This window comes from Salminus brasiliensis, chromosome 12 (assembly GCF_030463535.1).
Source record: "Salminus brasiliensis chromosome 12, fSalBra1.hap2, whole genome shotgun sequence".
Lineage (NCBI taxonomy): Eukaryota > Metazoa > Chordata > Actinopteri > Characiformes > Bryconidae > Salminus > Salminus brasiliensis.
This window is the reverse complement of record NC_132889.1, coordinates 37,774,503-37,801,285: the sequence shown is the minus strand read 5'-3', so window position 1 is coordinate 37,801,285 and position 26,783 is coordinate 37,774,503. Positions and strand designations below refer to the sequence as shown.

Here is a 26,783-nt window from a genome sequence, read left to right as displayed (position 1 = left end):
ACTTATGAGAACACACCTGTGAGAAACTCTACAGCCTTTATTTCACTTCATCTGTGGCAGCGAGAACAAAATCCTAATTACACACAATTAAAGCCAAGTGATTCAATTACTGCAGCATCCTGTAACAGCGCCACCTTCAGTCAGCAGCTTCAGGATCATGCTGATGCTCCACTGACTGAACTGAACGGGGAGAACGGCGTCTCCGTCATTCCCACTCTGGGTCGGAACGCTGCTGCTGCTACTGCACTATGGAGGTTTGGTGGTGGAGCTGCAGGAGGAGAACCTCTCTCCAGAACTGCTGTGTAACGCTGCAGAACCTATAGAGTCATATTAGTGTAAAAAAAGGTGTATCGCACTCCCCACCTTTAGGGGGAGCCAAGGAGCAAAAAACACCAGACAAAGACTTTCAATGATCTAGAGGATATCTTCTGATCTACTGACCTGACAAGACCTGACCATAATCATCTAAAGCCACCAGCACCAGCATGACCATGACCTGGCCGTATCCTTAGCACAATGAATAGATCTCAGAAAGTTCTTCACCGGTTCTTTAGGAAAGGCACCGGTTCTTTTAGGAAAGGCCAAAACATTATGACCACCTATGGCCTCCCACAGGTAACCGGCTTACACATACTCAGCTGTCCACATAATGGAGAAGCCCCCTGACTGGTCTGCAGCTACGCACCCCCATAACCAGCAGAGGGCGCTTAACTGTGTCCCAAAACCGTGTGTCCCACAGTGGCCTTTCTACTGGTCCCACCCATGTGACTGGATGGCCTTCAAAACCCTCCCACATCCAAGAGCCTAAGGGTGCCCCGGGTTGGTGGTTGGTTCTGTCCCTCCTAGGTACCTTCCACCGCTGACCATGGAGCCATTTGGAAGACACTCCAACCCCCCATCGTCAAAAGTGGCCCAGATCCCCTTCACATGCAGCACTGATACCACCTCCACCTGTGAGGGTCTGAATGGTGTGTGTGAAAACACTCTCGAGAGGCAAGGTGAGCCCTTCAGTAAGAGTCTACTGATATTTATTATATTATATTGATTTACTATGTTCAGTTCATGACGTACAAGAAAAAGCTTCTCCAACATGAGAAGCTATCAGTTAGCAAAGTAGTTAGAGGTTCAGACACTCCTGTGTACATACAGTCATGTGATAAAGTTAGGACACCCCATGAAACCCTTTGAACATCTGGATGTTTGACCTTTATGTGATGAACACTGAGAGATGGAGGTGATCTAACGCAGCCCTTCGAGCTTCAAGTCCATCCTTTAAGATCCACAGAAGACGAGCATCCAGACTTTTTACTGTCCTGCACCGAAGTGGTGGAGCGAACTTATCCTGAGTGTCCGAACAGTCCAACACTCACTGTCCTCAAACCCAGCCTGAAGACCCTCCTCTTCTGAGAGTACTCAGGTTAAGAGAAGAGTACTATGGTCTCCATATTGACTTGTGTTTAGTAGAGTCTAAGATTAGAGGAGCTTTAATTTTGAACTGAGGTTTTTCTTGAGTAAACAGTGAAGCTCTTCTGTAAGTCGCTCTGGAGAAGAACATCTGCTAAATGCCTTAAATGTAAATGTAAATGTAAACTCACACACCTGAAGAAACATCTTTAATCATCATTAATAAAATGAAATTAATAGAAATGTAAAAAGTCCCCCCACATGTATCACTCCTTCAGATGTGTAGAATCAGACTCAGGAGCAGAAGATCAGCTGCAGATGATCAGAACATGGTTGGAGAGGATTATTCTGGAGGAGTCTGGAGTCTTATTTAAACCTCAGACGTTTAGTCTGGTCTGATCTGGATTGATGGTTGAAGTGAGGGGTTAAGAAGATCATCATCATGGCCAGATCCAGAGAGCTCTCTGCGGCCTTTAGAAAGAAGGGTGGAGAGTCTGCAGAGGAGTCTGGGAAGGGTTTTTTAAGAAAATCTCAGAACAGTTAGAAATCACTGTAATTAAAAATAATTAGAACCAATGGAACATCTGACCAACATGACCAGGTCGGACCACCCTAGCAAGATCAGACCTCAAGATGAGTAAAGAAGTCTGATCATGGAAGTCTGATCATGGTGGTCTTACTGGAGCACACACACTGTTTACATGTCTATTAATTCCATTTTATTAATGATAATTAAAGACGTGTGTGAGTTCAGTCAGATCACCTCCATCTCTCAGTGTTGACCACATAAAGATCAGACATCCAGATGTTTAAGTACGTCCAAAAGGACAAAGGGTTTAACAGAGTGTCCTGATTATTAAACTGCATTTAAATAAATATTATAAATTTCACACAGAAATCTTCAAACTAAAGCACAGTTCATTCATTTTTTACACCACACAGCACATACTGTACCCCTTCCGTGTACAATCATCCCTCACAACGCTACAGACAGCCTGTGGAACTGCTTTAGACTGAAGAGCCTCTGTGAACTTGAGCTCTAAGATCAGTCACATGACCGGGCCGGGACACGGAGGCTCAGCTCAGGACCCCTCGGTTAGTATTAAATATCTGTGAACTCTGAGGGAATCCTACCGTGATTATTGAGAGTCTTATAAAATCAATCATTTTTATTATATTAATGATATTTCATACAACAGGGCTGGGTGATTGATCCTTTATATGATTATGATATTCTATTACATGATTATATGATTGACAGCATACACAATTTGGCACATTTTTACACATTAGACTGCTCATTAAAACTGCGTATATATATATATATATATATATATATATATATATATATATATATATATATAATATTTTAGATTTTATTATTATTATTTTTATTTATTTATATATATATATATTTATCTTATTTCTGAATCTAAATATTTTTATCCTCTTTTTAATGTTTTATATGACCAGAAAGTCATCAAAGCATTTCACAACTAATACATTTTAATGTGATTTGATTAGCTTTATACCGTGATACTGATACACCATCTCATCGCTAGCTGCATTTTCAGCTGTGTGCAAAAGTCTGTGCACCCCACATGTTATATTTGTGGAGTTTCTAAGTGTAATTAATTGAACAAATCCTCTACAGCAAACTTAAATACGGCAATTTCACAATTAAACAGATTTTGAGGGGGGAAACATTAATTTAATTAGTTTTAATATTTACTTTTAATATTTTATATCTCATTTTTTATAATTATGTTAAATCCAGTAAATAAACAGTAACTTTGTATTAAAATTTTAAATGGGGTCCAAGTGGTTCATTATTGCTGCTGAATGATACTCTGTGGGATTTACCTGCAGTTTTACCTGTGTTTTACTTTGCTGGGAGCTTCAGACTGCTTAAAAAGTGGTTTGTAGGTTAGTATGGGGCTGCTGGGGATGCATGGTTGTAATGACCTTATCACTCTATTGACCATCTGGACATCCTGGGCACCCAGCCCTGTTATAGAACTAGCAATTTTCTCCAAACTGCATCGTTTCAGCTAGAAAAGCACTGCTGAATAGTAAACCTCTAGCACTGTTGTCTATGATTTGGTGATTTGTGTACATGGCACTGTTGGTCCAAACATTCCAGCCGTCCTGTCCAGTCTACCGATGCTGATGTGGTCAATTAGCTGGCAGTGCTCACGTAATTTCCAGGGAAAAATCCCTCCAACCCGTTCAGGACCCCCTCGCACCAGCCATCCTCGTTCCTCTTGGTCACGTAGATCACATCCCCCACCTGGAAGGCCAAATCGCCCGGCTTGCCCGTGTCGTAGCTGTACAGTGCCACCACTTGGCAGGAAAGGAGAATGACAACAAAGTAAGAACAGTTAAAGGCACTTTTACATGTGTTTATAAGCACAATTTCAATACGCAATACGGACAAAAGTATTGGGACACCTGCTTGTTCATTTCTTCTTTTGAAATCAAATTTGATCCTGCTTTTGTTGGAGTAACTGTCTCTACTGTCCAGGGAGGAAGGTTTTTTATTAGATTTTGGTTAGAGCATCGCTGTGAGGATTTGATTGCACTCAGCAGGATGTTAGATGATGATGCCCAACTCCCTAACTCATCCCACCACCACCATCATTCCAGAGAACAATAGCTTCATCATGTTGATCTGCTCCAGAGAGTCCTATTCTATTGGCAGTACTTCTTCTCTACAGGCACTAGACAAGCTGCGTGTGTGTGCATTTGCACATTTGTATCAGCAATGTGTGCAACTTAAAAGTAGCCAAATATGCATTCATTAGAAGGGGTGTCCGCAAACTTTTGGACATATAGTGTATGTCAGTGCTAAAGACAGATTTCTAGGTTTTCTGAGCAGTGCCGTACCTCTCTCCAGGTAATCTGCAGGTGCGGAGGTGTCGTAGTCCACTGGGGGAGGCAGAGGAGGAATGTCATCAAAGCCGTCCATGCAGTCCATGGGCACGGGGGGCGGAGGGGCTGGAATCTCCAGGTCTAAAAACAGGTCAAAACACGTCTTATTAAATCCTTGGGAATTAGCTCTGTAAAAACGGGCCATCGCTACATCCTCTTTCATACCTGCTCCAGATTCCTACAAGATCATTAGCATTTTCTACAGCATCTTAAACAGGCTGCTATTGTTTTCATTGTTACCTTTAAAACTGTTAAATTATATAAATATTAAATATAAAATATATACATAAAAATAAATAATGCAATAAATTAAATGTAAAGCTTGGTTCTGAATGGCTGCCCTGTATTACACCTCGTTCAGAAAGCACTTTGGGTTTAAATAGGGACTAAAATCTTCAGGACTGTGGGGAAAAGCTAAATGGGTGGGGCTAAACTGCTGTAGGCTGAATAGGTGGAGCTAAACTGCTGTAGGCTGAATAGGTGGAGCTAAAGTGCTGTAGGCTGAATGGGTGGGGTTAAACTTCTATAGGCTGAAAGGGTGGGGTTAAATTTCTGTAGGCTAAAAGGGTGAGGCCAAGCTGCTGTAGGCTGAATAGGTGGAGCTAAACTGCTGTAGGCTGAATAGGTAGAGCTAAACTTCTGTAGGCTGAATAGGTGGAGCTAAACTGCTGTAGGCTGAATAGGTAGAGCTAAACTTCTGTAGGCTGAATAGGTGGGGCTCAACTGCTATAGGCCACATGGGCAGGGCTAGACTGCTGTAGGCTGAATGGGTGGAGTTAAAGTTCTGTAGGCTCAATGGGTGGAGCTAGATTGCTATAGGCTGAATGGGCGGAGCTAAAGTTCTATAGGCTAAATGGATGGGGTTTAACTTCTGTATGCTGAATAGGTGGGGCTCAACTGCTGTAGGCAGAATGGGTGGGGCTAAACTGCTATAGGCAGAATGGGTGGGGCTAAACTGTCATTAGCTCAAAGGATTAGGTTAAACAGCTGTGTGCTGAATGGGTGGAGCTAAACTGCTGTAGGCTGAAGGGGGTGTACTAACTAAAGATGTAGGCCATGTGCAAATTGACATATGCAAATGATCTCATGCTTGTGACATCACAACCATTACTGATACAAAACAAGCTGTTTTTGCCGCTGTTTCCTTAAATGGAGGCGGAAATATTTGTTTTTCCATGAACTAAACCTTTAACAGTACATGTACTGAACTGCAGAGAGGAGGAAGTGAATGACGATGAAGAGCAGAGAGAAGAAGCAGAAGCCCAGACTCACCCAGGTGCTGCAGGCGGGCAGGGATCCGGCACAGCGGACTCAGAGAGGCAGGCGGAGCCATAGGAGGAGGATACGGAGGGGGCGGGGGGATCATGACTGACAGGCGATTGCAGAGAAACGGACCAATCATGCGGAGCATTTATGATGCTACGGTCAACATACTGTACTTCAGTCACTACTCTAAATCAAGCGTGCACTATGTGTCCAAAAGTATGTGGACGCCTCCTTCGCAGTGCTTTTCTGGCAATCGGGAAAGAGTATTAACAGGGCGTTTGTCTTCCTTTACCGCAGTAACAGCCTCTACTTTTCTGGGAAGGCTTTACACTAGATGTTGGAACTGGAACATTGCTGTGAGCAGGCTGGGACTGCATTCAGCCACTCAGGAGCATCAGTTAGGTCAGCTGCCACTCCAGCTCATCCTAAAGGTATTGGCTGGCAGAGAACCCAGTCCCAGTGCTCCACAGCCCAAAGCTGGAGGCTGGAGGGGTTTCATGACTGAACATCTGTATCTACACTGGGTGGAGCTTAACACATTAAACCCTGTATGTAGGCCCACACTTCAGTTCTTTACTCTAATATCTACTACATTACTGTCAGCAGCAATGCAAGAAACCCTAGAATAGAACCCTATGGGACACACAAATAATTCGCAAATAATTCATAATGGTTTTTGCATTAATTACAGAATAATAATGTGTGTTAAAGCAGCTGAATTCACTCATTCGAAGGGGTGGTTGGATAATTTTGGACACATAGTGTAGATGGCAGAACCACAAGGCACCACAACGCTGAGGGGTTCTCCAAATGAACAGTATCCAAGGAGCTGCATATCCATAAAATGTACATCCTCGTGAAAAAAACACTAAATATCCAAATATCTCGATGATTTATTAATATGAATATGATTTATTAATAATCTAGTCATAACCCGGTTAGTAATAACTGGACAAGGTGTTCAGACTTTGCTTCTGACAGAAACTGCGTATGTGGTTTCTAGAAATACGGCCTGAAGAACGTTAGCATTGCTAAAAACAGTGGCAGCATCTAGAAGCCAGAGACTTCTCGGTTCATTGTGCTCATGTTCTAGATAACAGTGAGTCATACAGTGTCAGAAACCACGTAGGCCAGTCTATTAAAGGTCACTGAACACCTCAATGCACTTTGAGGAGAGCGGGTCACCAAGGAATGCGATGTGAATTAGATACACTATATGGACAAAAGTATTGGGACACCTGCTCATTTATTGTATTAAAAAGAGCTGATTCTGCTTTTGTTGGAACCACTGCAGTCTCTACTGTGCAGAGAAGAAGACTTTCTACTAGATTTTGGAGCAGAGCATTGCTGTGAGGATTTGACTGCATTCAATGACATAAGCATTAGTGAGGTCAGGATGAGTTTGAGTATGTACCACCCCATTCACCTCATCCCCAACTCCTGGGCACTGGATGGAGCTCCATCATCCATCATTCCAGAGAACACAGTTCCTCCACCGCTCCACAGCTCAATGCTGGGGGGCTTTACACCCCTCTAGCCCATGTGTGGCATTAGGCAGCATGGTGCCGATAGGCTCATCATGTTTATCTGCTCCAGAGAGTCCTATTCTATTGGCATTACGTCTCTAGACAAGCTGTTTATGTGCTTTTGCACATATGTGTCAGCAACGGGTGCAACTTAAAGTAGCTGAAAATGCATTTATTAAAAAGGGGTGTCCACAAACATTTGGACATATAGTGTATGAGATATTCTCCTTGTCGAGTGTTTTGGGTTGGGTTAGTTATGAACTAGCTGGCTCTAGTCTAGTGTCTAGTCTAGTATCTGGGCCTTACGTGAGTGTGTGGAGGGCAGGTAGAGCGAGTGTGTGTGGAGGCGTGTGGCAGGGCCCCGGCGGAGCCTCAGAGAGAGAGAGCGCGAGCTGGGGGGCAGGCGAGTTCTGGAGCGACGAGAGCGACGAGCTGAACAGCAGCACACAAAGAGAAATACGTCAGCTTACACACACACACACACACACACTTTAGCTGAACCACCAGGGACACACACTGCTATTATAACTGGCCATCCAGAGGTGTCAGTATCAGACACAGTGCTAGACTGGGTATTAGGTCAAAGGCTGCTGATGTTCTCCTCATGCCGTGATGTCTTCTCTCACCTGAACTGAAACCCTGCATGTGTTTAAACCACGTTTGGGCCAAAAAAGCTTCTGATCAGATCATCATTTAGGTCAGGATCTGATCTTCATACTAAGGAAGACACTTTGAGGAAAATGAAGCTGGGAGCTGAAGATCAGTTCACACCCAAAGGACTAAAACAACTGCTTATGAGCGTAACCTCCCATTTAGGTCACCAAACTTTTGACAGGCAGCGTAAATCAACAAGCAATGAAACATGTGATCCTTAACACCAACATAAACACACACACACACACACACACACAGCTAAAAGTCAGCAAGCACAGCAGTATAATATTGCCACAATATTGCCACAAATGACATCATGATGCTCAAAGACATTTTCACCATATATACAATACACACACACACACACACACACACACACACACATATATATATATATATATATATATGTATATATATATATATATATATATATATAATATCTACACACAATATCTACACAGTCATATCAAAATATTATGACCACCCTTGTGTCTGGCCCACTACTCGTACCAGCAGCACAACACACACTACTAACACACTCGCCACCACCATGTCAGACAGTGTCACTGCAGTGCTGAGAATGCTGACCCACCACCCCAAAAATGACCACAGTCTGCTCTGTGGTGGTCAGTCCTGTGGGGTCCTGAGCACTGAAGAACAAACAGGGTGAGAGGATGCTGCAGAGAAACAGACGGATACAGTCTGGACCAAGGTTTTTCGAAAGCAGGGGTGGTCATAATGTTCTGATATGACTAAGTATGTCATTATATTTGACAGTTTTCTGAACAGCGCTCTCTTAAGCTGTGTTTATGAATAAGAACAAAATGCATTTTTAATGAATTTATTGAAGATATTGAAGTTCTAATAAATAAATAAATAAATTAATTAAATAGTACTAGAATTAAGTTCTTATCGATTAATATCTTAATTCATAATGTAATATCACAAAAGATGTTTGACGCTGCTATCTACAGCGCACAAGATATGATTAAATCTGACTCAACAAAGCAGATGATTAATACGCCAAGTGTGTCCAAACTTTTGAACAGTAGTTCTCTACCTTCTCCGCTCTCCTCTCCGGGCAGAGGTGGGGGTGCTGGAAGCTGCTGGCAGTCGCTCTCTGGAGGAGGGAGGAGGTCAACCAGAGATTCTGGAGGAGGCAAGCTGATCTCCTCTGGCACTACACACACACACACACACACACACACACACACACACACATACACACACATACACACACACACACACACACACACACACACAAGTTAATCATTCACTCAGAGCATGTGATTCTGCTGGTGTTCACAGCAAAGGCCTGAACTCTGAGCAGCTGCTGCTTCAGTACACTTACACTAGGTGGCGCTGTTGGTCTGTGTCTCCTCACACAGAGAACGAGAGGAAGTCCAGCTGCCAGGGTTGCCTAGTTTGTGGTACACTATATGGACAAAAGTATTGGGACATCTGCTCATTTATTGTATTAAAAAGAGCTGATCCTGCTTCTGTTGGAGTAACTGTCTCTACTGTCCAGAGAAGAAGACTTTCTACTAGATTTTGGAGCAGAGCATTGCTGTGAGGATTTGATTGCATTCAATGACATAAGCATTAGTACAAACGAGAGGAAGTCCAGTCACCAGGGTTGCCTAGTTTGTGGTTTTCCTGTCTAATTGCAGGAAAGAGTTTGAAAATGCAGTCACGGGTGAAAGTTATGGGTTTTTTTAAAGCCTACTTTCTAAATTTACCCGGGTTGCCAAATGTTTCAGAAAATTTGATGGCAGGCGGTGGAAAAGTTTATTACAATTTGTGAGCACAGCATACTAACCACTTTAGCCCATGTGATTTTGGTCACTTTGGTCAGTAGCACTGACACAGTAAAGTCCTGCTAATTCTGCTCAACCTGGCAACCCTGCTTGCTATTCCCTCAACGGGACAGTTAGCAGATTTAGCTGGGGTTAGTAGGAGCACTGCACCGATGACACCCTCAGCAGAACTGGTATATTTTTTATATAAAAACAACCAGGTTTTTGAGCTTTGCTGATGACGTGCAGCTGGCAAAGACGTAAACGTGCCAGTTTAGCCAATTCGGCTCATTTTCAGCTGCAGTTCCCGGGCAGATACATAAAGACTAAGCTACATACTGTTTACATTAAATAACACATATCATACCAACAATAGTGGTCACAGACCGGTCCACAGTCCACAAGCTATCGTCGCACCTCCACCCTACACAAACACACCCTGCACCCTGCACTTACTCCTGGACGTCCTATGCTCAGTCACACAGCATGCACAGAGACCTCGCCCCACCCACACTACACCTGTATTCACACCCATCCAGTGTTTATATATTTATATATATAACCTGTACACTTAAACAGCTCTAAATCAGTGCAATATTGTAAATAGAGAATATGTACAGTGTGTGTGGTTGATGTGGCACAACAGATATAGCACCACTACCTGCCAGTGAGCTATTACACCATGTGGGGGACTGGGGTTCGACTCCCGGTCTGAGTGACTGTCCTCCTCTGTAATACGAGTTACCTTGTAAGTCGCTCTGGATAAGAGCGCCAGCTAAATGCCGTAAATGTAAGTGTGTGTGTATATAATGTGTGTGTATATGTATAGTATAAGTTAACGATGCACCTAAGCTTTTCACTCACCTTTACACCTGTGTAAACTTAATTCGATTTGATTGGATAATACAAACAGAACACCAGAGGGAGTGTTATCGCATCACAGTTCTGATTTGGTTGCAGAGACGAGCCGAACACTTAAAGAAACTAAAGAACCAAAGAAGCCCTGAAATTGATCCCTAATATGATTTAATATTGTCAGTTCACAACAGTTCCTTTTATTCAATGCCAACAGGACTAAACAGGTTAAGGTAGCTGTTGAGCCCAGGATGAGCCCAGGATAGCTGCTGATCCTATAAGACACACCTTCTGTGGTACGACTAGAGCCCCAGGACTGTCCAGGTATACAGTCCAGCCAGAGATGTTAGAAATGTGAATGGGAGCTCTCATAACGCTCCACATAACGTCTGTTTATGGATAAAGCAACAAGAGCCAATCAGCTTGTTGGTTACACAGCAAGGTGAAGAGTCGACATGCTAGTGGGGAAAGACACCCTCGATGTGGAGATCTGGGGAAGCGCAGCAGCCGGAACAAGCTGGAAGATCAGGGTTTTGTGCTTTACGGAGCCAAACTCTACAAAACACTCATGAGTTCATCTGAGGTTTAGAATTGATATACAAATAAATTTGATTTGATTTGATTTGATTATTATATATTTTTTTATTAACTGTATTAATATTATTGGTTATTGGTTGGTGTAGTGGATAACACTTGACTTGACCTTGCCTATGGCAGACTCGAGTTTGAATCCCGGCCTGGCAAACACACCTATAAGAGTCCTTGGGTAGGACTCCTAGCTCTACATAAGGCTCAGATAGCTGCTGAAAATGTAAATGCATGATTATTATTATTATTATTATTATTATTATTATTTTTATTATCTACCTGTTTTTTTAATTGATCACTGATGTAAAATTAGGCCACAACCACACCTTTACCATCACATTTACACCGATTCTGCATGGAGACTCTCACCTGTCTCCAGAGGTGGGGCGGGTGGAGGTGGAGGAATGCCACTCATGTCAACAGGGTCAGGACTCTCCTCTGCAGGGGGCAGGGGTGGTGGCGGCAGGAGGTCGCTGGAGTCCAGCAGAGGCGGTGGGGGTGGAGGAGCACCCGGTTCGAACTTGCCTTCTTTCTCGCCCTCCAGCGGTGGAGGCAGGAGTGTGGACCCATCGTCCAACAGCGTGGTGATGATGTCAGAATCCGGGGACATGGGCCAATTGGGCACCACCGGCGGGGGCACAGCCTTTCCGAAGCTGGACCTGAAGGAAAGCAGGAATAAATTGTTAAAGGTGACCGAGAAGGTTTCCTGGTAAATCACGTAGGCATCGCTCGCTCTCTCCAAAACTAACTGGACGCCCTCAGCTGAACCAGACTGGAGCTGAACTCACTCCAGCTTGTATTTTTTACTGGTAAGACTCCAGAAAGACAAACCCGGGGAAGCGAGCGTGGGGGCAAGGCTAAAAGCTAACCAGCTACAATCTCTTCAGATTGCTGACTGTACATCACACTGAGAGGACACAGAGAGAGGACAGCGGCTCTGTCCGGTAAGACTGGGGAATAACGACAGTGTTTAAACTGGGCCATAATGTGGGGTGGGGCTCTGTGAGCTGTACTAATGCCGTAAACCAGCCAATCAGAGCAGAGCTTATTGTGAGAATGTAAGGTAAAATAACAGTGTTTGGTGAAGTGCTCTTACGTGACAGATTTCTCATTGAGGGAGGTCTGGGACGCTCCACGGGACAAAGATGGGGCCACTGGACACTGCACAGGCTCTGCAGGACGATTGTTCCTACTGCAAGGACACACACACACACATACACACACACACACACACAATGAGGCAACAGCAGAGTGAAATAGTGTGCATGAGACATGTTCTTTTGTTCCACCGTCTGATGATATCTCTGTATGGAAACACTGCTCTGGTGCTTGTCTATTCACAGCCAGTTCAAACTGAAACTCTCACACTGTGACTGCAGGCTTCTTTAAGTGACTGTGAGCAGAGCGTGCAGAGGAAGTGGTTTGAGCAAAACTAAATGAACTTCCTGATAAAGAGACACATTTTTGTAGAACTGATGAAAGCGGTGAAAGCTGAGAGGTTTATTTTGTGCATTAGACGCCTATTTACTTCCTCCTCACACCCAGACCCGAGTGTATGATATGAGATATGTGAACTGAACTTATCTGATTCAGATGTGTACATTATTTCTACAAAGGGCACAATATCACTGTTTGTTCTATGGTACTGATGTTGACATTTTTTTATTTACCAACTTATACAAATACCAGAAGAATCAGAAAGAGCCCAAATCAAAGAAAACCCAATTATCTTTATCAGTCTCAATGGGTTCACTCCACATACAGACACTGCAAATACAGCCTTTACCCAGGCCCACCCATGTCTATACACATACCCATCCAGACCCACCCATATCAACACATACCCATCCAGACCCATCATGTCTATACACATACCCATACACCAACCCATTCAGACCCCCTAATTCCTATACACATACCCATACACCAACCCATTCAGACCCCCTAATTCCTATACACATACCCAGAAACCAACCCATATAGACCCACCCATGCCCATACATATACCCATCTAGACCCACCCATGCCATACACTAACCCATCCAAACCCACCCATGCCTATATACATACCCAGACACATACCAATCCAGACGTACCCATGCCTATACACATATCTATCCAGACCCACCCATATCTATACATACCCATCCAGACCCACCCCACCCATGCCTATACAAACCAAGAAACCAACCCATGGCTATACGCATATCTATCCAGACCCACCCATATCTATACATACCCATCCAGACCCACCCCACCCATGCCTATACACACCAAGAAACCAACCCATGCAGACCCACCCATGCCTATAAACATACCCATCCAGACCCACAGATGCCTATGCACATACCCATCCAGACCCACCCATGCCATACACATACCCAGCCAGACCCACCCATATCTATACATACCCAGCCAGACCCACCCATATCTATACATACCCATCCAGACCCACCCATATCTATACATACCCAGCCAGACCCACCCATATCTATACATACCCATCCAGACCCACCCATATCTATACATACCCATCCAGACCCACCCATATCTATACATACCCAGCCAGACCCACCCATAACTATACATACCCATCCAGACCCACCCATATCTATACATACCCATCCAGACCCACCCATATCTATACATACCCATCCAGACCCACCCATGCCTATACACATACCCATCCAGACCCACCCATGCCTATACACATACCCATCCAGACCCACCAATGCCATACACATACCCAGCCAGACCCACACATATCTATACATACCCATCCAGACCCACCCATGCCTATACACATACCCATCCACCAACCCATACAGACCCACCCATGCCTATAAATATACCTATACACATACCCATACAGACCCACCCATGCCTATAAATATACCTATACACATACCCATACAGACCCCCCCATGCCTATAAATATACCTATACACATACCCATTAAGATCCACCCATGCCTATACACATACCCATACAGACCCACCCATACACATAAACAGCCAGACCCATAGACATATCACCCATAGCTCTCCATACCAAAACCATAACCAACATCCATACCCACTCATAGCTATCCACACCCATCTATATCCATTCATACCCATACCATCTATATCTATTCATAATAATACCCACCCATATCCATTCATACCCATACCATCTATATCTATTCATAATAATACCCACCCATATCCATTCATACCCATACCATCTATATCTATTCATAATAATACCCACCCATATCCATTCATACCCATACCATCTATATCTATTCATAATAATACCCACCCATATCCATTCATACCCAACCGCTATGCACCCATATCAATCCATTCCAATCAATTTGCGGAAGACACATTGAATGCGTCACTTTTGAGACTGATATTACTGGAGGTATAGTCTCCAGATGAATAGAGTGTGTGACGTACCCCACTGCACTGTGTTTGCGGGTCATGGTCGCCGTTCTTTCCTGTGGCTTCTTGGAGTCCTGTGAAGAACAGAAGGAGAACAGAGCTGGTAACTGGTGGAACTGGTGGAAACATGACAGTACGACATCATCACCACAATAAACTCCTCTTGAAAAACTTAGCAGACCACTATAGATGATTATTATTTAATATGTAATTTAATATGTAGTTAAAAGAACAGTTCATCAAAAAAATGATCATGATTGACCTTTGACCCCAGATGCTGTCAATCACCCAAGACGTGTGCTTCTTTAGTTTACAGTGGGAGATGCTAGGCTAACACTGCTAACATACACTGGACTTTCACTTATCATGCTTTTGTACATGCATTATATGGACAAAAGTATTGGGACACCTGCTCATTTATTGTTTCTTCTAAAATCAAGGTTATTAAAAATAGTTGACCCTGCTTTTGTTGGAGTAACTGTCTCTACTGTCCAGGGAAGAAGACTTTCTACTAGATTCTGACAGATTTTTGATAGAAGGATGTTGGCTGATGATCACCACCCCACCTCATTCCCAACTCCCCAACCCATCCCAAAAGTACTGAATGGAGCTCCACCATCATCATTCCAGAGAGCACAGTTATTCCACTGCTCCACAGCTCCTCAATGCTGGGGGGGTTTATACCCCTCTAGCCCACGCTTGGCATTAGGCAGCATGGTGCCAATAGGGTCATGTTTAATATCTGCTCCAGAGAGTCCTATTCTATTGGCAGTACTTCTTCTCTACAGGGACTAGACAAGCTGTGTGTGTGTGTGTGTGTGCATTTGCACATATATGTCAGCAATGGGTGCAGCTTAAAGTGGCTAAGTGCATTCATTAATCGGGGTGTCCACAAACATTTGGACATGTAGTGCAGCAGTTCAGTATGTGAATCCTGGCAGTTAGTATGGATAGGCCGTACTGGAGGTCTGTGGTCTGTGTGTGAATGTGTGTTTTGGAGCTGTGCATTTGAAGAAGCGAATTCTTTCAGCTGCCTGTAGCTTCGAGCCTGTGTGTGTGTGTGTGTGTGTGTGTGTGTGTGTGTGTGTGTGTGTTCGCTCTGGATGCAGTAAGGATTGTGTGAAGGCATCACTGAGCCAAATTAGTCCACACAGTACCAACTGATGCCTCACACTCTTTTCCCACGGTGCTTTGTGGCTGCCTGCCAGCCAGGCTACTGTGTGTGTGTGTGTGTGTGTGAGAGAAAGAGAGAGAGTGTGTGAGCGTGCTTAGTCTACCTGTCCAAATGTTTGTGGACGCCCCTTCCAATAACCACATTCAGCTACTTTGAGTTGCACCGATTGCAAATGCACGCATACACAGCTTGCCTAGTCCATGTACAGAAGTACTGCCAATACATTAGGACTCTCTGGAGCAGATAAATAATCATGAACAGATTGGCACCATGCTGTCTAATGCCAGGTGTGGGCTAGTAGAGGGGTATAAAGCCCCCAGCAGCATTGAGCTGTGGAGCAGTGGAAGATCTGTGCTCTCTGGAATGATGGATGGTGGTGCTCCATCCAGTACTTTTGGATGGGATGGACAGTAGAGACAGTCACTCCAACAAAAGCAGGATCAGCTCTTTTTATTACCCTTGATTTCAGAAGAAACAAGGAATGAGCAGGTGTCCCAATACTTTTGTCCTTTAATGCACCATGCGTATGCATAGGCCTGTGTTTGAGAAAGAAGCAAAATAGGGAAGAGAGAGACTGAAAAAGCTTACTTTTTGCTTATGCGTGTGTGTGTGTGTGTGTGTGTGTGTTCCCTTTTTAAAGTGCAGTGCAAGAAACTGAGTGTGTGTGTGTGTGTGTGTGTGTGTGTGTGTACTGCCAATTGATGTTAGCCGAGCTGCTCTATATGCAGGAAGTGGTGAAGTGTGTGTTGAAGCTGAGAAATCACACTATAGAGACACGCTAATCTGTTTTAGCGCTTTTAGCTGCGTCCAGTTTCAGACACACACAAACAGAATGGCTTCAGTGGCAAACCCTGAGCACCCTGACCCCACACTTTCACGCTCACACACAGAAACACGCTCGACTGTGGGGTTTCTGAGATCGTACGACTCGCTGTTCATTAGCACTGCTAATGTGCTATATGTAGCCTGTAAACAGAGCCCAAAGACGACTACTAGAGCAGAGTGTGAGATGGCTTAGCGTCAGTCTGTTAGCACCCGGCTAATCAGCTGGGCATAAGCTTCCAGTGCCTGTTAGCTACATTAGCCTCGTAGCTTCAGGGCTAAATCTAATGAAGCTCTGGAGAATTGAATCATTTCTAGACGGCTTTTGAGGTAAATCTGTGTAAATTAGATTTTTTATAAACTAAACTGAATGCTGCTGGGTCTTTGTTCACAGACAAAATGTGACAAAAACGTGCTAAAATAATAATGACACCAAAACCATGATAGACACTGAAAATTTATAGTAAATACAAAAATCTGTGGTGCTTTCTGAATAATAGTGAACACTGGATAATTTGTAGTGGAATAATTCATGGTGGATACTGAATAATTCATGGTGGATACTGAATAATTCATAGTAGTTACTGAATAATTCATGGTGGATACTGAATAATTCATAGTAGTTACTGAATAATTCATAGTGGATACTGAATAATTCATAGTGGACACTGAATAATTCATAGTAGTTACTGAATAATTCATAGTAGATACTGAATAATTCATGGTGGATACTGAATAATTCATAGTGGACACTGAATAATTCATAGTAGATACTGAATAATTCATGGTGGATACTGAATAATTCATAGTGGACACTGAATAATTCATAGTAGTTACTGAATAATTCATAGTAGATACTGAATAATTCATGGTGGATACTGAATAATTCATGGTGGATACTGAATAATTCATAGTAGTTACTGAATAATTCATAGTAGTTACTGAATAATTCATAGTGGATACTGAATAATTAATGGTGGATACTGAATAATTCATAGTGGACACTGAATAATTCATAGTGGACACTGAATATTTCATAGTAGTTACTGAATAATTCATAGTAGTTACTGAATAATTCATAGTAGTTACTAAATAAGTCATAGTGGATACTGAATAATTCATGGTGGATACTGAATAATTCATAGTGGACACTGAATAATTCATAGTGGACACTGAATATTTCATAGTAGTTACTGAATAATTCATAGTAGTTACTGAATAATTCATAGTAGATACTGAATAATTCATGGTGGATACTGAATAATTCATAGTGGACACTGAATAATTCATGGTGGATACTGAATAATTCATAGTGGACACTGAATAATTCATAGTGGACACTGAATATTTCATAGTAGTTACTGAATAATTCATAGTAGTTACTGAATAATTCATAGTAGTTACTGAATAATTCATAGTGGATACTGAATAATTCATAGTAAATACTGAATAATTTATAGGGAATACAGAATAATTCATAGTGGATACGTAATAATTAATGGTGGATACTGAATAATTCATAGTAGATACTGAATAATTCATAAAATACAGATAATTCATAGTGGACACTGATACCAAATAATTCATAGTAGGTCATGTATGTAGTGTGTAGAGACTGTGAAACCAGTGTGTGTGTGTGTGTGTGTGTTCTGCTGATTAATGAGGAGTTGGGTACAGAGTGTTTACCTTCATGCCGTGGCCGAGTGTGTCCAGAGCCGAGTATGAGATGGGTGTTCGGGTGTATTTGGGTTGGGACCCTTTCCCTTCCGCCGGTGGGATGACTTTGTTGCTCCTGGTGTATCTCTTCCCCATGGTAAAGACACCGATCTCTCGACGGGCCACTTTCTCCCTGTGCATGTCCACCGTCTGCACACAAACACAAAGGGTCATTTCACACTGGACAACACACTCTAGGCTTCTGCCATTCCCTGGAAACACTGTAACTGTTCGTCCTGCTGAAATCACCAGCTGTTCTTTACGTGGTGTTTACACTTACCGACCAACAGGAAAGCTCCAAACTGACTCACTGTTACATTATCTTACAATAATCCACCGGGTGTTCACTGACCTGCTCCTGTATGCTTTGCAGGTCAGTGAACACCCAGCGAATCGTGACTGATCACTGAGCCCCGACTCAGCTGATCAGCCAAGACACGTCTGACATGTGCTTCTTTATTTCACAACAGGGGACGCTAGACTAACACTGCTAAAAACCACTTGACTTAGACTGCCACTAATCTCCTCACTGTAAACAGAAACACACACACTGTCATTTATTGGGTTCAGAAATCGATCAAATAGACGCATAAACAGAGCTAATTTAACATTTAACAAAATAATTATATTAATAAAGATGCTGAATAATGGTTTTTTTTGCTGTCGGACAAGTTTTTGACATAATCTGAACCTGGCTGTTGTTTATATAACTACAGCTCCGGAAAAATGAAGAGACCACCCTACATTCTCAGTTTCTCTGTTTTTACTATTTATAGGCCGTGTGTTTAGGGAAATGAACATTAGCGCTATATTTCATAAACCATGCACAACACTTCCCCTAAAATCAAAACATAAATATTACTATTTAGAGCATTTATTTATTCATTTGCAGAAATGACAACTACTCAAAAACTGCTGTTCAAATAACGCAGAGAAATGATGATATTAATTATAATTATCTTTATTTTAATTATATATAATTATAATAAAATAAGTTATTATTATATATTATATATTATTAGATTTAAACACAGTACTAATATCTGAACTCTGAGAGTATTCAGAAATCACTATGCTGAAATAGTAACCTCGGCCAATCACAGCTTTTTAGTCTTTCACATTACTGTTGGGACTTTATGCCATTCATAGTCTGTAAATTCAGCTAATTCAGCTCTGTTTGATGAAATGTCTGGAATAAATCGTCCTGCCGCACACATAGAGAAGCAGATTTATTTTTAATATAAATTAAGTGATCTTCTTTTTTATTTACACAAATTAATTCTCTCTCTCTCTCTCTTTACAGAGTCTAGTGACGTATCAGTGTAACACTGTATTTATGCTGAAATATGGATTAAATCTCATAACTAATTTATGAATTTAACTTATTCTCTTACACACACACACACACACACACACACACAGCTGCTCCTAGTTTAACCCTATGCTCAGTAACACAGCACCCACAAAGACTTTCCCCATCCACACTACACCTGAACTCACACCCACCCACACTGAGATTATATCAAACCGGTGCACTTACCTGCTTAAACCAGTGCAGTACTGCACAGAGAGAGTGTGTGTATAGTGTGTGTGTGTGTGTGTGTAAGTTAATGTGTAAATATTCAGTATTTCTATTTGGTAAATTTCTCTTTTCTACTGCTGTGAGGGACGATGTACCCAAGTTTTCCACTCACCTCTACACCTGTGTGATGTGACGTGACAATAAACGTGATTTGATTTGATCCACCTGATGACTGATCGTCCATTTATCTCTTTTAAAAAGTTGGTAAAGAGACTTTTTACGAGCTCTAAACTAGTTCTCTAAACTACACTGAGATACTATAGGAAAAATAAACAACAATTTTAGAGCTTATTTATTTATTTGTCTGTTTGTTTGTTTGTTCTCCCAAAAATTCAAGGACAAAAAAATAAATAAAATAATCTTAATAATATTAAAATAACAATAAAATAATCTTAATAATATTAAAATAACAATAAAATATTCAAATATTGTTTATTGTCTTAAAATAACATTTTGGGGGAAAAAACATGATGAGTACAAAGATTAAAACTCTTTTTAATTATGTTTTATGGTATAAAATGTCTTTATTAATTTGTTTTTCCCCAAAAAAATGCATTAATTGATTGACACCAATTATATATATATATATGTTTTTTATTTGATATATATATACATACACTGTTTATTGTCTTAATATATATATATATATGCATAATTTGTGTCAAAGTTAAAATGCTAGCTAGTATGTCCTTGATGTTTATATATATATATATGTTGTTTTTTTTGGGGTTTTTTTTGTATTTTTTTTAAGACAATAAACACTGTGTATACACATATATATATACACACACACACACATATATATATATATATATATATATATATATATATATATATATATATATAAATATACACATTGTTTATTGTCTTAAAATAACATTTTGGGGGGAAAACATGATGAGTACAAAGATTAAAACTCTTTTAAATTATGTTTTCTGTTATAAAATTCAGTAAATGAACAGAAATTGTGCCTAAAATGAGCAGAAAAGTGATATACAGGTTTGGTCCCTGCGGAGGACTTGTTCAGTAACATCAACAACACATACAGTTTGAACAGGGGGGTCCCAAAGTGTTTGCACATCACTGTATAAATAATCTACATATGTTTAATGCATAATAACTATAATAATAAACTGTTATAAACTGAATGTAAATCAGTATTAACTCAGATTTCCTTTCTTTGTTTTGTTTTTGGACTCAGAACTAACCCGTTCCGTCTATTCCCACACTGACGACACCGTTCGCATTAATTAGCTGTGTCTAATCGCCTGAACAAAGCGAGGCGCTCCTTCAGATGAGCAGACGTGTCTGTAGGGCTGTGTGTGTTACTGACAGCGCACCCCTGCTAGCAGATTAGCCACTTCCTAAAACACCAATCTCTCTTCCCTCTGCGGCCCTTATAGGGGAAACAGGGGCGCCGCTATTTCAGCCCTTTTCCTGGGCGAACTGCAGACAATGGGGAACATCAATCAGGGTTAGCATGTAGCGCTTAGCCTCCCAGCGTCTGAACACTGGCCCTTTCATTCTCCCTCTCTGTGAGAGCGCCCCCATCCTCCCCCCCAGCAGCCTGCCTCAGGTGACCTGGTTAGGCAGGCTGGGCACGGAGCTTTCTGGAATGCCATGCAGGGCCCATGCCAGAGAGAGGAAATGAGGGACGGGGTGGGGGGGTAGGGTGAAAAGGCTCGGACAGGCTGGGATTACCCCGCTGAAGGCCCCTGCAAACAGTGAACTCTCCTGAGGGACAACACTGAGGTCCACGTCCCTCTTACAGCTGCAGTCTGCAGGAGTTTCACCTAAACTGTGTTTGCTAAGTGGTTGCTATGGTGATCTAGATGGCTAGATGAGTGCTATAGTGCTGCAGCATGGTTGCAATAGTGTTCCTAAGTGGTTGCTATGGTATTTCATGTGTTTGCTATGGTGTTGCTTAGTGGTAGCTATGTGGTTACTATGGTGTTACATGAGTGCTATAGTATTACAAGGTGGTTATTATGGTATTTTATGTCGTTGCTATGGTGTTGCTAAGTGGTTGCAAGATGAGTTCTACAGTTTTGCAAAGTGGTTGCTTTGGTGTTCCTAAGTGGTTGCAACATGAGTGCTATAGTATTGCAAGGTGGTTGCTATGGTTATTTTATAGGGTTGCTATGGTGTTGCTCAGTGGTAGCTATGGTTTTTAATGTGGTTACTATGGTGTTCCTGAGTGACTGCTACATGAGTGCTATAGTATTGCAGGGTGGTTGCTATGTTTTTATGTGGTTGCTATGGTGTTGCTAAGTGGTTGATATGGCATTTCATGTGGTTACTATGGTGTTGCTGAGTGGTTGCTAAATGAGTTCTACAGTTTTGCAGGGTGGTTGCTATGGTATTTCATGTGTATACTATGGTGTTGCTGAGTGGTTGCTAAATGAGTTCTACAGTTTTGCAGGGTGGTTGCTATGGTATTTCATGTGTATACTATGGTGTTGCTGAGTGGTTGCTAAATGAGTTCTACAGCTTTGCAGGGTGGTTGCTATGGTATGTCTGGAGGTTGCTAGGGGGTTGGTAGGCAGTTGGTCTACTATGGTGGAGCTGCACCAGATACAGGCCAGTCTTTCAGTTTAGACCCGTTAGCAGATTGTTGTTCAGGAACAATAAACGTTTTATCTGAAATATTTCAGAATCCAAATCAGGAGTTTTTAGTTTGATTATTTATTCGTTTACATCTAAAATGTATTAATATTTAATGATAAATACAGTCGCCTAATAAACCTGCAGAAGATCAGAAATGAGTATTTCAGAGCGGGCGAGGCTGCACATTTCTGTCAGGCCCACCGTTTTCTAATCATCTAAAAATCATTAAATTCTCGACTTGTCACATTTATTATTATTATTATTATTATTTTGTTTAATTTGAGTTTTTACATTTAAAAAGAAATTAAGACGGTGGCTGATCCTGTTAAAGAGCCGATTTTAATGTTTACACTGAAATAAAAGGTGTAATTACAGCTGTAATTAATATAGTCTAATATAATGTGCAATCTTTCATCATGCACAGCGTCGCTTTTAGTGATTTTAGCTGTCCAATGAAAAACACGTATCTCCAAAAAGGTGACTTTACAGGAGAGGGCAAAAATGCTCTTAACTCTGAAAGGACGTCTGTGTAAAAGGGATTTCGAGCATTTCTATTGGTCCATTCATTCAGAAATATTTACATACTGTGCGGAAGGAGCTACAGGGTTCGAATTATAAGCGAATAGCCGTACTGAACAGCCAAATCCAACTCGACTGAGTGTGTGTTCGCCAATTAGCGAAGAGCTTTTTAACCCTTTAACACACAACAAGGCTTATCACACACTTCCAAATCCTCTTTAAGAGTTAATTTGCTCATTTCGTTAACTAATGTGTTTTTAGACTATTTATTTTATAAATTATTTAAAATACGAGCAATAAAAGCATCTGAAGGCTGCTTAAGGCCTCGGTTTTACTCTCACAGTGCTCAATATTAGCCTCATTAGCGATGTCAATGTATTGCTACATCTACATAAAGAGGGAATCCACAACCTTGCCCGAGACAGTGAGGTGGTTTCCAGCTAAATCTTGATTTCCATTTGAGTGGAATCACCACTAGGGGGCCTAAAGAGAGGCGCAATGTGCACTAGACCCACTTACACACTTCTTGTGTATACACAGCAAACAGTGAGCTAAGCCCGAAAAGGAACAGGGCCATATAACAAATCTCAACTCCATACCAGTCCGATCAGGTTGACGGAGGACTCGATCTGGCAGAGCTGCGAGTTCTGGGCGTCCAGCAGTTTGAGCACATTGGAAGCTAGCGTGCTAATCTGATAGGCGACACTGGCCAGAGACTGAGCGGTGAAGGCCTTGGTTTCCTCAAGAGCTTTAGTGGTATCTCCTCCAGCCTGTAAAGACAGAAAAGGTCAGATTGAGTCAGTTGACTTTAGACCTGGAATTAAAGCTCTCCATTCATATGTGAGAAGTTCCTGTAGACTGTAGGGATTTCTGCCACTGCTGGTAGACCTGTATGACCGTCTGCTTTCCTCCTTCACACTATGGTGTTTAGCCCAAATGCAGTCCCTCCTTTTAGCCAATCATTAACTGTATCTGCTTTGCGACCCATTTCCCACACATCCAACGAGACCCTCACTGCACTGCACCACCTCTTCTCAATATGGGAATCCGTCACAGGTATTTATATTGTGCAGCGCCATCTGCAGGAGTCTGAACATACTACAACCTTAGACACGCAAAGTAATACATTTGTTGTCTGGACCTGTATATATATATATATATATATATATATATATATATATATATATATATATATATAATTAATAATAAATAATTAATAATAATAATAATAATACAAATAAATAATTAATTATACATATTTTTCAAATGTAAGTATATATATATATATACACTTGCATTTTTTAAATATTTATTTTTATTTGTTATGTATTATAGATATATATACAATGAAAAAATACAAAAATAAAATAAATTAAATACAAACTGTTTTTGTATTTATAATGACTTATTATTCTTTTCATTACTATATATATTTTTTTGTTTGTTTGTTTGTTTGTTTTTATGTTTTCATTGTGTTATACTTATATCGAACTGTGAGGTTCAAACCGAGGTGTGAACCGAATCTTGCATATATATATATATATATATATATATATATATATATATATATATATACACAATAAAATTTATTATACATACTTTTTACATTTAAATATATAGATATATATATATGTATATTTTTATTATTCATTTTTTTTTCATTGTATTACACTCATACCGAGCCGTGAGGTCCAAACCGAAGTCTGTAAACGTTCACTGAGCTCTGGTCTTTAAACCCCTGTAAAGAATGCAGAGCTCCTCTCTCACTGCAGTCTGTTATCTCATCAGAAGAGACAACGTCCTGCAGAATCTGACGAGGTGGTTCCTCATAAGGAGCCGTAATACAGCGAAACTCTCCACTTCCTCTCAAGTCAGGCACGTCATTTCACCGCCCAGCCTTACAGCCAGTTTCACTCTGAACTGTTCCAGCAGTTTACATAAAGTCTCGCTGTGTCCCTTACCTAAAAAACACCCCTCACCCTAAACCAGCAGAGCCCAGCTCCAGCCCTGGAGAGATGGAGCTCAGCACGGAGGGTTCCTGGTGTTGATTCAGTGGGTAACAATCCCCAGGAATGACCGAGAACGGTGCGGAACCCTACCAACGAGGGGAACTCCACTGAGTTTCCAAAACCCCAGCAGAATTACACAGTTCAGATGTAAACAGAGTCAGTCAGGGTCGGGGTCTGGGGGGGTTTGGTGTAAAACGTATGGTTCTAGATAACCTTACTCAGTCAGAACTGGAGTTCACAGTGGTGGTGAATGATGGTGAAGGGAAGCAGACGTCTGAAGCTCTAATAAAAAAAAAGCTCCTCACAGAAAGTTCTTCACCTAATGGTGATGAAGACGCTGCCTGATGCCTGAGACACGGTTCTACCAGAGTTCTGAGAAGAGTTCGGCTCTAGAACCTGCTTTTAAAATCAGATCATTAAAACAGTGGAGGGATACATGCTGCAGGGTGGCTGTAGTGCGGCAAAAAGTAGTCCCTAACTGTCTTAGTTGAGATTCTCCACTATTTTACCCTCATCATCACCATCATCATTATTCCATCTAAAGCTCAGAAGACTTGTGTAGCTTCACTGGTGGGTTTGGTATTAGTACACAGTTGGGACGCACCCTTGATTACAGTGTTTATGGACTGTAATCACTCTCCCATCCAAAGGAGGGTAGTAACTAGTCTAGTCTGGCTGTTATAACCTCTCAAAGTCGGACTGTGATGGATTCAAACTTCTTAAATGCTCACATCGACGTTCTCCTCAGCTTCATTTAAGTCATCAACATTAAGATACCTTCACTCTGCTGTGCCGGCCCAGCTCCAGATCTCCTGCTCCCCTGCAGCTCAGTCTTTTATATCACACCAAAATCATCCAAAAAGCAAAGAACAGAGCCTAACCCACTTCAGCTCCTGCCCTGAGAGATGCTGGAGTTCCTCAGTACTTGTCAGTGCTCCATCATCCCCACCAATGGTTCCCAACCCTGGTCCTGGAGAACCCCCTGCCCTGCACAGTTAAACAGAGTTAAAGCACCTTAAGAAGAGCCTGCTGAGGAGCAGGGTGGACTTTAACACGTGCAGGGCAAGAGGGGAAGAGAAGGGTCCTCCAGCAGCAGGGCTGAGAAGCGTTGGTCTCCACTGTGTGAAGCTCCTCACCTGGAGGTAGTTCTTCTCGCAGTACTCAGCCACGTCGAACAGGTTGTTGTAGTTGTCCAGAAGGGCTTTCCGTGCTGTAGGAGCATCCTGGAGTATTTTATCGATCTCTTCAGAGCTCTTCTGGTCCTTCATCGCGACGCACGGCGGCGGACTCGTGAGACTCCGGAAAGCCCTGTGCGTCCTACTCGAGGTGCGTGTGCGCAGGGCGCCGCTAGGGGGCAGCAGCAGCGCTTCCTCAAGCTGAAAGGAGAAGCTGGGCCTCAAAGCAGAAGTCTGAGGAGAGGAATGAAAAGTGCAGTGTAATCCACCTCCTCCTGCACACAGAGAGAGGGAGGTGCTCACGAGCCCTCCAGATACTGCTGATATGGCCACTGGGAACACTGCAGGGCAATTACAGTGATGCTGGCGTCGTCATGGCTACAACACAGATGTAGCCATCAGTGGACCTACACGTCTTTTCGGAGTTTCATATGTGATGACGATGATGATAAAGATAAATGAGTGAAAGTCTTTAAAATATATATATATGTGTGTGTGTGTTTTACTTGGGGACTACTTTTTGCCGCACTACACCCTAAAGGCAGCATGTATCCCTCCACCCTTTCAATGATCTGATTTTAAAAGCAGGTTCTAGAGCCGAACTCTCTAGAACTCTCAGAACTCTGGTAGAACAGTGTCTCCGGCATCAGGCAGCGTCTTCATCACCATTAGGTGAAGAACTTTCTGTGAGGAGCTTTTTTTTATTAGAGCTTCAGACGTCTGCCCCCCTT

General features: G+C 42.0%; 2 protein-coding genes across 6 annotated transcripts in view; both read right to left on the bottom strand.

Moving 5' to 3' along the window:
* The window catches only part of rpl27 (ribosomal protein L27), a 404,812-nt gene that overhangs the window by 130,241 nt on the left and 247,788 nt on the right, over window positions 1-26,783 (bottom strand). The window lies entirely within an intron of this gene.
* abi3a (ABI family, member 3a) lies at window positions 1,012-26,194 on the bottom strand. 4 transcript variants are annotated; one of them, XM_072693864.1, is made up of 11 exons: window positions 26,014-26,194; window positions 23,468-23,638; window positions 18,131-18,310; window positions 14,464-14,522; window positions 12,117-12,212; window positions 11,390-11,679; window positions 8,842-8,961; window positions 7,434-7,559; window positions 5,608-5,703; window positions 4,291-4,416; window positions 1,012-3,747 (listed from the first exon to the last, which is right to left on the bottom strand). In XM_072693864.1, exons 1-11 carry the CDS (start codon window positions 26,143-26,145, stop codon window positions 3,584-3,586), a joined length of 1,560 nt encoding a protein of 519 aa, XP_072549965.1. In that variant the 5' UTR covers window positions 26,146-26,194; the 3' UTR covers window positions 1,012-3,583. The 4 variants fall into 4 exon arrangements, with proteins under 4 accessions (XP_072549965.1, XP_072549967.1, XP_072549966.1 ...); XM_072693866.1 differs by lacking the exons at window positions 23,468-23,638; window positions 26,014-26,194 and adding an exon at window positions 18,441-18,533; XM_072693865.1 differs by lacking the exons at window positions 5,608-5,703; window positions 7,434-7,559.